Source organism: Liolophura sinensis, chromosome 9 (assembly GCF_032854445.1).
Source record: "Liolophura sinensis isolate JHLJ2023 chromosome 9, CUHK_Ljap_v2, whole genome shotgun sequence".
In the NCBI taxonomy this organism is placed as follows: Eukaryota; Metazoa; Mollusca; class Polyplacophora; order Chitonida; family Chitonidae; genus Liolophura; species Liolophura sinensis.
The window spans coordinates 30,131,560-30,144,437 of record NC_088303.1 but is presented as its reverse complement, the minus strand read 5'-3'; the positions used below and the strand labels follow the sequence as shown (position 1 = coordinate 30,144,437).

Here is a 12,878-nt window from a genome sequence, read left to right as displayed (position 1 = left end):
ACTGCATCCGTTATACATTTTTTCTAATATTTTTTGTTTAACTGGCTTATTTATGGACAATATAAATAACACGAGGACTATTTTTAGACGAATTTCTTTTACTTGCATTTGACGGCAAGCCAGCGTAATGTGGAGAGATGTGATGTAATTTGCAAGATTACGTGATTCGGTTACGTGGGCTAGGATTGTAGGCCTACAGTTAGTTCTGTCGCTCTGTCTCGTTACCACAGCCAGCGCAGTAACAGACGGAGTGACGAGACACTGGCTAAGCCCATGGGTACATACGCAAAGACTGAACAAACGTAGGCAAGGATTTTGTATAGCTCCACTGATGTTGTGTTCTATACGCCTCAAGCTCGAGCCCAGCCACGAATGACGTAAGGCCTGGCGGTCGCCGCGCTGTCACCCGGTTTCATCCGTCCACATTTCCCACGCCACGGTGGAGGTACATTACCCCACTCGACTGACTTAGCATCGCGATAACCCATGTCTCTATCGGTGCAAGTTTGTTCTTGTTTACTTTACAATTCGCCCTCAACGCAAACAAGTCGCATAAGGGGCGGGGTTTTCTCATGCAACCTTACAACCACAGTGGGAGGAACTGGGCACGCGCGGGCCTGAAAGCGGTTGTCAATCACGTTAGATGATTGACGTCACCACGCTTATGACATGTTGAAACGAACTGAAATTCACAAGGCCAGTGAGCCAATCCAGGCTGTTTGGTCGCAAGCTCCAGCTCGTGACACCGTGGAGATTCTTGCCGGCGGCGCCCGATTGGTTAAAGGTGAGCGATTTAGAGAGCGTGGGAAAGAGAAGACGAGCGGCTTCACACAGTGGGATAGAGCATTGAAACGGTCGTATAAAGTCATTACAAACTCGGTCATTTATCAAAGGAGACCGATAGCTGACTCACTCGCCGCACTTTGCTCGCCTGCTTTGGAATTTATCCCTCTTCCATTCCTATGCATACACCATTTCAAATCCAGTCGTCTCCCAACTAGTGTCACTATTTCTACATTTACTAATACTTTGCGATTTACCCGGCGACCATGGCTGATACAACTGTATGTAGCTCGGATACCTCTAGCAAATCAAGCGACCATAAGGCATCCATTCGCAAGGTACGTCATACATATACATTTATATATATATATATATATATATATATATATATATATATATATATATATATATATATATATATATTATTTAATTACTTATCTGTTTTTATGTTGGCATTGTTCATTTAAATTGGCCAACAGTTTTATTCGCTTGTGTACTAATAAGTTTACATGCTTATTTATGGAGTTTATAAGACTCTTGTATGTTTGATGTCATTAACACCAACAGGTGATTCAACAGGTGTCAAAGGTTACTGGATATTGATTACCCCTGGGAAGAGTATTTATGCCTGTGATAAAGTATTAACACCGCGTCCACATGAAATGTGACGTTACCTAGCATTTAGATGTTAAGTGCCACTAAGTATCACACTATAGCAACACTATAGTTTCATATAAAACTATTGAAGTCATATTATATTGTGCATGCCTCTCTAATCAGTTTTATAATATTTTTTACATTACAAAAGTTATAAGGCATATGGAATATGAAGTCTTTAAAGTGTACGTGATAAACATGATCATACAACATACATATTTTGAAATGTATTCGTGTGAAACAGTCAAAGACCAGGGTGAAAGTATATATACATACACAGAGTAAAAAGGATCTCGTATGTTATAGCAGTGATTTCATTGTGACGGAAATACCCTAAATGTTCCTCTTTCGTTTTTCGTTGTGATGGCTTTCATTATCATACAGGGTGTATCGATTTCAGCCTGTATTTTAATCGTTGATCAAAAAACGACGATATGATCATAATCTCATGATCTTATAATTAAGTCAAGACTTTGAACTATCATCCGATCAATAATTTGAGTGCGTGCCAATAATTCGATCATAGATCAGAAGAGAGATAGACATTACCGTCTTGATTTTATCACACAATTTCGTCTCTGTTCGGAACTCACAAACTTATACTTCTATTATTGAAATAGCGACATGAAGCTTATCAGTTATCTGATTAACGAATTAAGCCTCCTTTGATTCATCGGAAATTTCTTGCACTCATCGAGGCGTATAACTGGCCTGTATGCTACTGACAATGGTAATTCTCTTTAGTTGTGCATGTGCTACTATGCACAAGGATGTAACTTAATTACTAATTATCTCCCATAAGTTATTTACACTTATTTAACTTATGTAATTTATGCAAGTGTATATTTTTTCGGTCCACAGAGTAATAAACCTTTAATGGAAAAGAAGCGGCGAGCACGGATAAACACATGTCTGGGACAGTTGAAATCACTGGTACTTCAAGCCTTGAAAAAAGATGTGAGTTCCTCACATTGGTTGTGTGACACCATACCATGACCCACGTATATATTAGGGCACCTGACAGAATCATTATAGTCGTCCTTTTCTACCGCCGTTTAACTGATATATCTGTTTTAGAGTTAGCCCGCAGCAAATTACAAGATAATTCTGTTAAACTTATTTACACAAATAATGTCTTACAAAAAGAACTAAAAAATACCGAGGCACGTCTAATAACCACTGTCGTTTTCTCATTAATTTTTAATTAGATTAATGGTTTGCTTATTATTTAGCCCTATACTTTTTTATTATTTGAATCTGCCTTTTTCATTTGTGTTTAGATAACTTTTGCTTATTGTTTTCGTTTATTCTTTTCTGCTTACAGACTTCTCAGTTTTCTAAATTAGAAAAAGCCGATATTTTAGAAATGACAGTGAAACATTTAAAAAGCATTCAACAACAACATATGTCAGGTGAGCTTACTTTTGTGTGATGCTTTTCATTTTTCTTTTTGTGTCTTTCTAATTTGCTTAAGAATTGCGTTTTCCTTTATTATATCATTTATGCGATATACAGGGCCTTGGGTATAATTTTAAACGTCTTTTGTCTATTATTGTTTATTCCTCTTATCATCATCATTTACTGAGTAAAGTAAATGGTTAACATTTCGTTTGTAACATTTGACTACTCGGATAAGATTGGACATTTTATACATTATACCTTTACAACAATAAATCATCAAATATTCTTGCTTTGTAATTGAATCGTTTGTGGTTTTATCTTTCAGTTGCTATGGCAACGGATCCAAATGTGCTGACTAAGTACCGAGCGGGATTTAATGAATGTGCAGGCGAAGTGATGAGGTACCTAGGATCAGTGAATGGTCTCACGGACGATACACGCACCCGTGTTCTCAACCACTTGGCAATGTGCATGCAGTCAGTCAACACTGCTGCGTCCGCATCATTGGCCAACCAAGCGGGGGTCGTAGCCAATCCGAATTCAGTGGGAGGTCACATGGGTTCTTGCGGGATTCCCGCGTCTTTGTTTCCCGCTTTTTCCTCTCCACCACCTCAGCCGTCTAGTGCGCATGTTCCGCCGGTCTCGGCATTAGCTATGTCCCAGGGTAGTGTGAACATACCTGCACTTAATGGCTCCGGTTACAGAGCTGGTCAGACCGGAACTGAGGTCAAACCACAGGGCGGTTGTCCCAGTTCCCTTCAGTTGATTCCAGGGACACTTCCATCCGGTCAACTCGCATTCTTCGTGGCTTCTCCTGCTACTATACAGACTCCGATTCAAGCGATACCCGTGTATACTGCGCCATCTAGCGGATCATCCACACCGGTCTCAAGTCCGGAAGTCAGTCCCAGGAGCGTCATGGCCGAACGAGTCTCCTCGACAAGCACAGCTCCACAAGATTTGTGCGGCTCTTCAGAAAAAACAGACACGCAAGAACAATGTTTTGGGGCAAAAAATTCTGTTCACAACGGCAGAATTGCTGAAACATTCCCTACGTCCAGTCGATGTGTTAGCCCTGTTCCTGTCATCTCGCCGCGATTCGCTCCGTATAGCCCTACCAGGAGAAGTCCCCAAGCACAGGCCCACAGCCCACAGTCCCAGCCGGTATGTGACAACGACGAAAACAGTCCCCACGCCGACCAACACGAAATGGCGATCGACGGAGAGGAAAAAGTATGGCGGCCATGGTAGCTGAGCTGCCTGGACAATGAACTGTGTACGAAAGATTGTTGTGTCTGGTATGTGCTGAGCATGAAGGCTCTATAATCTAAGATACTGGAGTACATAAGAGAACTGGTCGATTAAGCGATAACATTACATGTGATAATGTCGACACTGTAAAGCTCTTGTGGGAATCAACGAATATGGTGCAGCTATTCCGGTCCGTGTCCAGTTGTTGTATTTTTTTCCCCGAGGACAGAGGTGTCATTCATGGTGCTATTTTGTCTACCAGAGCTAATATGCAAACACGATACACAAACACGTGTGTCACGTGATCTACCCATTGTGATTTCAGATTATATATTAACTCTTTTTAAAATCAAAGTGCTTCCTATTACTTATACGTACAAGTTAGATGTTTTCATCAATTTTTGCTAACAAATGAAAAAAATGAATGTTAAACTCAATGGTTTGTTGTTTGTTACTAACATAGATCCTTCCATGAATTCTCGGCTAAGCTTATGGCTTCGCTTTCCCGTGTTGCTCTACTCCTTAGGCGAACTCAATGGGTCCATCAACCATATCGCTGTTCAATCTTCAGCTAATCACTTCCACCATGGCTAGGGATCTGATGATCATGTGTTGTGATATGATGATTTATGGCTAGGGATCTGATGATCATGTGTTGTGATATAATGATCCATGACTGGGGACCGAATGATCATGTGTTGTGATATGATGATCCATGGCTGGGGACCGAATGATCATGTGTTGTGATATAATGATTCATGGCTAGAGATCTGATGATCATGTGTTGTGATATAATGATCCATGGCTAGAGATCTGATGATCATGCGTTGTGATATGATGATATATGGCTAGAGATCTGATGATCATGTGTTGTGATATAATGATCCATGACTGGGGATCTAATGATCCATGGCCAGGGATCTGCATTTCCATCATAAGTAAGTCAAGGTTTAGGACTGGATAACTTTTAACCACAGCGTCAGATATAACCTCCAATATACACCCAGCACTGTGAATTTCGGAATGGGGGACCCAATTAAATCCTGAAGACTTCACCATGACTATGGACGTAGTATTGAAGATTATGTCATGACTTTTCTTGAAAATACCTGAACCGTGACTGAATAATGTCATTATTTGATTGGTGTTTGTCGGCGTGCTCAAGAATATTTCACTTTTTCGACGGCGGAAATCATGCCTAGAAACATGCAGTCTGAAAATCTAAATGTATCCACACACTTGTTGTTCATCGAAATATTATTGAGCGGGAAATAGATTACACGTGGTCTCGCTGTGCTGTTTTTTTTTTTTTTTTTTTTTTTTTTTTTTTTTTTTTTTTTTTTGGCTAAGTTGAAAAACGTGTTTTTGCAAGACTTATAACAAATTTCCTCAAAGCTGTCAGACACGAGTAGTGGTAACCACTAATTATATTTACACCTGCATTTTTGGCGTAATTCCTCTCGGTCGCGTTATTTTAGCATAATAATGAATTTAACTCCACGGGCTTTTAAAAACCTGTGTTGTTTTAGACAGTTGCCAGGGAGGCGAGAAGCTGCAGGCACGATTCAGCCCAGGTTTTAATTACAGTTCGGCGTCGACACGACACACGCCTGTCAATACAGCGTCCCCGCGTGCCTGCCTGTGAAATGACCCTGTCCATCCCTGTCCACGGAGAACGCGCATGGCAAGTGTAGACAGTTGTCCTACAACCACGACAAAGAAAGGCATACAAATATGGCGTCATCGGACCTACTTCTACTGCCTAACCAACTTAATCAACCATTGACGCGGCTATATGCAAGATATTCACCCTGCAGCCTTACTTTTTGGAATAAGAATGAACTGTACTGTCTCATGACAAGATACAATTTTTTAAATAGCGAACATGGCAGGAGTTTGTGCATACGTTTAAGTTTTCTCCTATTGCTGCCTTTTTTCTGATTAGTTTTTTGCACTGCTGAGCCTCCATGCAACCTGTTCGTGGGAGGGAACGTTGATATCTTGGAGTCCGTAAGGTGTTTTCAGACAAGACAGTAGTCCCGTCACCGCCTATCTGTGCCCCGAGTGGATGACTGCTCCAGCCAGTATATATGAGATGTCTCCACTGATACAGCTGGCCGGCGACTGACCGAACGGGTCACTCTGAATGAGTTCTATACCCTGAACATATTGTCATACAGTTTTTCTACAAATTAATTTTGTTGTAACTACAAATTCATTAGACCAACATATTGGTGACTGTTAAAGATCGCTTACTGATAAATTCCCAATCATATGAATGCTCAATAAGTGGACATTCAGGGCATAATGACTGGACCCGGTCATCATATACTACAGAGTATATATAGCATGACGTTTATAACGAGGCTTTTTACTTTGTCTTCTAATAAAAATGCTAGCTGGTGTTGGCTTCTCTTCCGGGTGGTATATTCGTTGGGAGGTTTACCAGCAATCTGCGAATGGTCGTAGGTTTCCTCTAAGCTGTTCTCGGTTTTCTCCCACCTTAATGCTGACCACTGTCGTGAAAGTGAAATATCTTAGAAATGTTCACCAGCAAAAGAGACCGACTGATTCTTTCGTTTTGTTTGATAAACTGGTAAGGTTAATCATAGTAGCTTTTTCACACTAATTAAACCCTGTTTAGGGGTGCATCAAACACTGATGATCAAGCCATGCCTAATTCACCGTTATAAAACATATAGTGTCATAACTTGAATCAGTAACTTCGAGTTATTACGTGACAAGCTGTCTTGTAATTAAAAATCCTTGATTATTTTGTAACTGTGTAACTATCCTTCCAAGTATTGAAGCTTCCAGTGAACAGCCGAAGTCTTGAAGCAATAACACAAACTGCAAGCGAATGGTCGTACGTTTCCCCCGTGGGCGTTGTGAAGGTGAAATATTCTTGAGTACAGTGTAAAACACCAATCGCATAAATAAATATACAACTGAAGCAATAACAAAATGGTGGTCAAATAATTACCAGGTTATTCCCTTGGATGATACTGTTATATAAAGCAGGATGATACGACACCGTGCTGATCTTGTTTTACACAGATATATGCGGATACAGCCTATTGTGTGTAATGTAAGGATACGTGTACATGCACGTTTTAATAGGACAGATTGGCATTATCCCACGTCTGTATTCAGACAGTCAACCGGAAAAATGTGATGTCGAAAGGGAACAACAGAAAGATACGTTTCATAGAAAAAAGATGGGAAACTATTAAACATTGACCTAAATTCCTTCAAGGAAGATACAACCGGTGAACAATCCCGGCTGATGCTGTAAAGACACAACTACATATTCACCGCGCCAAACATGTGAAAATTTCCCAAACATGACAGCATATGTTTATATAAAGCATTGTCCGTAGTGGTAGCACAATATCTACAGTGTAGTGTATAGCACAGGCAATGTGTATATATACAAGAATACATACACCTTCTGGGACATTTATTTATTACTTATGTATTTCTCTGACTTGTTCAATTTCATACTCTACTGCGACAGTACCGTCCAGGAATATAGATATAGATAAACTACCGAAGTTTTTTTTAATAAGCCTATGAATAATATGTTTTATTAAAAAAATCAGTAGTTTAGTATTAGTCGAGAAATTGCATCGTATTTGTATCTGTGTATTTTCTCCCATGCGTACAGACGTTTATGTATAATTCATTTTGCATGGATTCCGTCGCACAAGAGGCACCTCTTACGACAACCATCTACTCGTGGGACGTATATATGCAAGTTCATGAATATCCCACGGAATATTACGCGGAAAAGAACAGCGTTACAGAGATACGTGAATAGGTACTTTAAAATGAAAAGTATTGTTCTGAGCAAGAAGAAAGATCTACAAAAAGGAGGTGGGGGGGATTCAACCTTGAGGCATGTGCCATAATTGTTAATAAACATATATCTTTTATGCATTTCCGTCAGTGATCGGAAATATTCAGAAATGACGTCATCGTTGAACATGCCAGGATCGCGGGACCAGCTTAGCGCCCTAACTTATCGCTCTCCCACCAACACAGCTATCTTGACGTCATCGCTGACGTCACCACAACAGGCTATTTAATTTCCGGACTAACTCGCTGGCGTTTTGGAAAACTATATTAAAGTTATTTTTATGCTCAAAGAAGAAAAATGAAATGCTTTTTTGTTCTGCTATATGTTTTAAGCGACTGTGCATTAAGAAATAAAAACCAAGCGCTTCATGTGTCCTTTCATTTACCAGGTTATGTTCTCAAGTAACTCTGTTCACTATTTGACTCGATCCCTAGAAACTTTAGGTTGTCCTCCAAGCCAATAATCTGTTTTTATTTTTCAAATATATTTGAACTAAATGTACCATTCTGAATTAATCAAGCACTCAAGCTTCAATGTATTCTGTTATTGCAGCAGATTGTTCTGTTAACTATAATACACACATTCTATTAATTTAACATAAAGATTCTATTACACTAACAACATATTATGTTGTAATAACGGAATACACTCTAGCATCACTCAGACAGCAGGCGTTCTGTTAAATAACCAGATTAGTGTTTTGAGTGTATATCACACTCACACTCTTCTTTGCAATGCAAGTACTGAACCCAGAATTCCATCAAATTTTGTCAAATTAAGTTTTGAGTGTAGCCGAACAGTTCCATAGCTGCAGCTCTCTGCAAGTTTAGGTAAATGAGTTGATGTTTTGAAATTTAGTGGCAGTGATCGCTCAACCTTTCCCTTTAACACATGTGAGTTCCAAGCTGTGTGAATCATCAATATGTGACGTTAGCCTGAAATGTTTTGTGAACTATACCTCTGTACTTTACAAACACTATGATACAGAAATATGGAAGTATTGAGTACCTATACACCGCTTGGGTGGACTTTTATGTATTGTTGCTGCTGTACGAAAATCGATAGTTCCAAAATATTGGATGAATTTGTATGCGTTTATTGCTCTCCGTAACATTAGGTTTCAATCCTTTTCTGATCAAACGAACGCGAAATGACCCATGGTACACAGGCGAGGACATTGCGTTTACGACACCAGAAATGACTATGGTATACAGGCGAGGACATCGAGTTTACAACAAAGGTCTTTGACCTTGAATATAAGATGTTAAAATGTTTCGTGAGACAGCCACGTGAGCGAGATCTGTTGCTAAGTAAACGTGTGTGTGTATCCATGGAATTCCTTCGATATGGGACGTTATAGTATTCTGTGTAGTTTTAATATATCCCTCAATTAGCTAAAAGTGGCCTTGCTCTTGCTCCGTCAAGTAGCACATTGTTGTAATTCCCCCAAGAGTTTACTTTTTCATTGTATTCACAAGTAATATACACCTTTCCTGGCAGCACTGCAGAAACAAATGTTTAAAAAAAGTTAGGTAAACAGGACTTTTTTTTAACTTGTATAAGAAATTCACTTTATTTGCTTTTACTGTTTTATAATTCAACAAATTCAGAAAAAAATGCTTATCTGACAAAATCTATTTAAAATACATTTTAGCGCTGAATTGAAATTGGAACATATATACCCGTGCAGAATAGATTGTGCTGGTTGTATCTGTATGCGAGAAACGCCTGTCGATTCATAAGGGTGTTACTACACAGAAGAAAGCCGTTTAATTGGACGAGTCAAGAATATCGGCGAGTTCACATGGCCGACCGAGAACTCTCGGCCCTAATCCCTATTAATATGCGGTGGGAAGATGTCTTTACATTGTCAAGCCACTACAAATTGTCTATCTGTTACATAGATAGAAGGGAGATTTGTAAATCGAGTGGGTACAATCTCCAACAGAGCATGCGCTGTCACGATCCCTGAAAAGCCGGCTTGTGTACTCTTGTAGTATATGTACTGGTAAGTTTCGGTGTTGTGTGTCATTCAAAAGTCCGTCTTTTTTTCTCTCCGATTCGTATTCGGCTCCGCTGCTAGAAGAGTAAAATAATTGAATACGACCGTGCCATTTCAGTGGGATTTGCCCATTCAGAACAGCCGAGAATATTTAGTCTGACACTTCAAACAATTTATGACAATTTATTCACCTGTCAAGTGCTTTCACTTTGTGTATTATTCAAAGAATGTCAGAAAGATATACCAGTATCTTAATACCATCACATGCCATATGCTGGATTTAATTTTCGTGTAAATAGGTACCTTGCCGATGTCGAAATACTGACGTCAGTTTTGACATTTTTCTCCAAAAATCACCTACTACGAAACCAGATATACGCTATAGACAAGTAAACCCCTTCTTGATAAAATTTCCATTCACTTTTGTCTGAAACTTTGGAACACGCAAGATACGTTTCTGGTGAACTTACCCATCGTAACATCTTTCGACTGGAAAAATAGAATTAAGTTAATCAAACCTTTTCCACATTTATCAGGTATATTGTCTGAACTGTCACATTATCTGAAAATATTTCATATAGTGCGTGTGTCGGTCTGAAACACCTGCCATATACCTGATTTATTGATTGCGGTTACCTGTGTGTTCCGTGTTAACTGATCGCGGGGACACATGTTCGCCATGTAACATTTCAGGGGTGCTAAAATAGCCCTTCCGATGCACACACATTTTAAGCTTCTTGGACAATCCAAAGGCCATGTAGTACAATCCAGTGCAAAAAGCAAAATGTTCGGTCATTTCCGTACACATCCCTGGTGTGACTTCAAATTACCCCCATTTGACGCTACTATGACTTCACAAAATTCCAGTTAACGTCTCCTGCTCAGAAGACCACGTCATCCGTAAATGAGCTTTAGTGTGATTGAAGACGTTGCAGATTACGTCACTACGGGAAAAAATAACGTGGCACCAGGAAAATGACGTCACTCGAGGAGTTTGTACGGAAATGACCGGAAATTTTGTTTCTGTAAGCACTCGGTATTAGTAGGATTATTTGAAGATCTGAGAAAATGCATGCATGGCATATGGAATAACGCATGTTTTACTGGACATTGTACCTTTCTTCTTCCATTAACCAATAGAAGAATCTTGGCTGAAATGGCTCTTTAACCAGCCTTAAGGCTAGGTTCTCTGCAAGAACATTGTCGTCGTCATCCTATCCCCACCCCAATGCCCATCCCATCCGCTAAACTTATCTGGTCTGGGATATACCTCTAACTTTATAAGTTCACATGTACAGTATATTACGCCGACGAATCTAAGACGACGTCTAAGACTTTTTAATTTGTAACGACAAACGAACAGTCAAAGAGTGTGTGAATGTGTGTGGTGTGTGTGTTGGAGGGGGGGACGGAGCACAAATTCCCCGTTCACGGTCGGGATTGAACCTGTATACCTTGTGGATCGTAGCTATTTTAAGCCATGGACCTTAACCACCATTGAGTTCGGCCACGGCCAGCTCCTACACGGATTTCTCTGGTAATTGATTCATGGTTACTTGATTATTCTTGTCGCCTTTCTCTTTTGTGTTTTAAGTAGCTCGATGATTTTAGTTAGCATTTTCCATCTAAAACGTGTTGAAGCCTGGGACCAAACACTATTACTTCGTCATATAAAGGAGGTATTTGCTTGTAACAGGATGATTTCAACATTCCCACATGTATGTATGTGTGTGTGTGTGTATGCTTGGCTTTTCATGTCGTACTTAACAACTTTTCAGTCACATGACGACTAGGAGTCATTAGACCTGTGTAAAGACATATTCTGTCCTCTTGAGGCAGGACGAGTCCATACCGCCAAGGTGCTGCCGCCACTGAAGTGTCATGCGGAAGACACCAGACATGACACCCCAACCACTCATATTATACTGAAACCGGACCAAACAGTCCTGTTTCCTTGCTCTAACTTCTGAGTGTTTAGTCCGAGATTGCTATGACGTTAGCTTTGACAAAATATTGTACAGCCCTGTTGGTTTGAGGCCGAACAAAATTTTGCCGAACGTCACGTCAGAGCAGTCTCTGACTTCTCAGTACCAAGTGAGTCAAGCGAGTCTGCAACATGTACCATTTTCAAAGTCTTTAGTATGAACCGACCTGGTTTCGTAAAGTAAGGAAGAGAAGATAGCAAACATGCAACTCTTTATGAGGACTAAATTAAGAAATGTCGGTTTAACTTAGAAACACGATATTGAAAACAGGATAAAACTGCTATATTTGATATCTAATTACGTCTTCTTTCACTTCAGTTGAACGGGTGACACACAAGTCCACACACGCTGGTACAAGTTGCAGACGTGGTACATGTAACTGTTGACACATCGGACAGACTAAAAGTAATGTACGGGAAATGCAGTGTTTTATGGTAGGTCTATGTGGTAAATTCACAACAGAGGCCGCCGTCATGAAGCTTTGTGAGGTTGTAAATTCTATAGTGACAGGTCTCCGATAAACTTAGATACCCCTTCCCTCACTCCCCCACTCCCCCCTCCCCCAACACACGTATATCCCGTCTATATACAGTAAAACAGGGCACCTTCAGCCAAGATATTATAATTGAATGACTTCCACGTTCCCGTCCATAAAATGTCCAATAATTGTCACGTTCGGCAAAGCTATCTTGTGTGAGTCTTGTGTGATTCACATTCAATGACGGCTGCCCTTCACGAAATCCACGGCGCTATCCACACACTCATAAAAACAAACTTTACGGCTTTCACCTGCTCAAAATGACTGATTGGAGCGCACCTGTGATACTGGTATAGGTATGAACTTCATACCATTCCCACGCCAGCACAAAGGCCGGCCAGATAGGTACATACAGAAAAACTAAATAACAACTTTACTTCCCTGATCTGTTATTGCTTGTAT

General features: G+C 40.1%; 1 protein-coding gene across 1 annotated transcript; it reads left to right on the top strand.

Annotated features, from left to right (window-relative positions):
* The first annotated feature begins 889 nt into the window (after window positions 1–889).
* On the top strand, window positions 890–4,505 carry LOC135475419 (transcription factor HES-1-A-like). The gene is made up of 4 exons (XM_064755305.1): window positions 890–1,121; window positions 2,302–2,397; window positions 2,765–2,852; window positions 3,167–4,505. Exons 1-4 carry the CDS (start codon window positions 1,050–1,052, stop codon window positions 4,090–4,092), a joined length of 1,182 nt encoding a protein of 393 aa, XP_064611375.1. The 5' UTR covers window positions 890–1,049; the 3' UTR covers window positions 4,093–4,505.
* Window positions 4,506–12,878: the final 8,373 nt, after the last annotated feature.

What these genes read in the sequence shown, in the direction of transcription:
- LOC135475419 (XM_064755305.1), top strand. Translation starts at nt 1,050, where the DNA reads ATGGCTGATACAACTGTATGTAGCTCGGATACCTCTAGCAAATCAAGC. An exon ending in ATAAGGCATCCATTCGCAAG is followed by an intron (nt 1,122 to 2,301) that starts GTACGTCATACA and finishes TTCGGTCCACAG; the next exon opens with AGTAATAAACCTTTAATGGA. An exon ending in TCAACAACAACATATGTCAG is followed by an intron (nt 2,853 to 3,166) that starts GTGAGCTTACTT and finishes TTTATCTTTCAG; the next exon opens with TTGCTATGGCAACGGATCCA.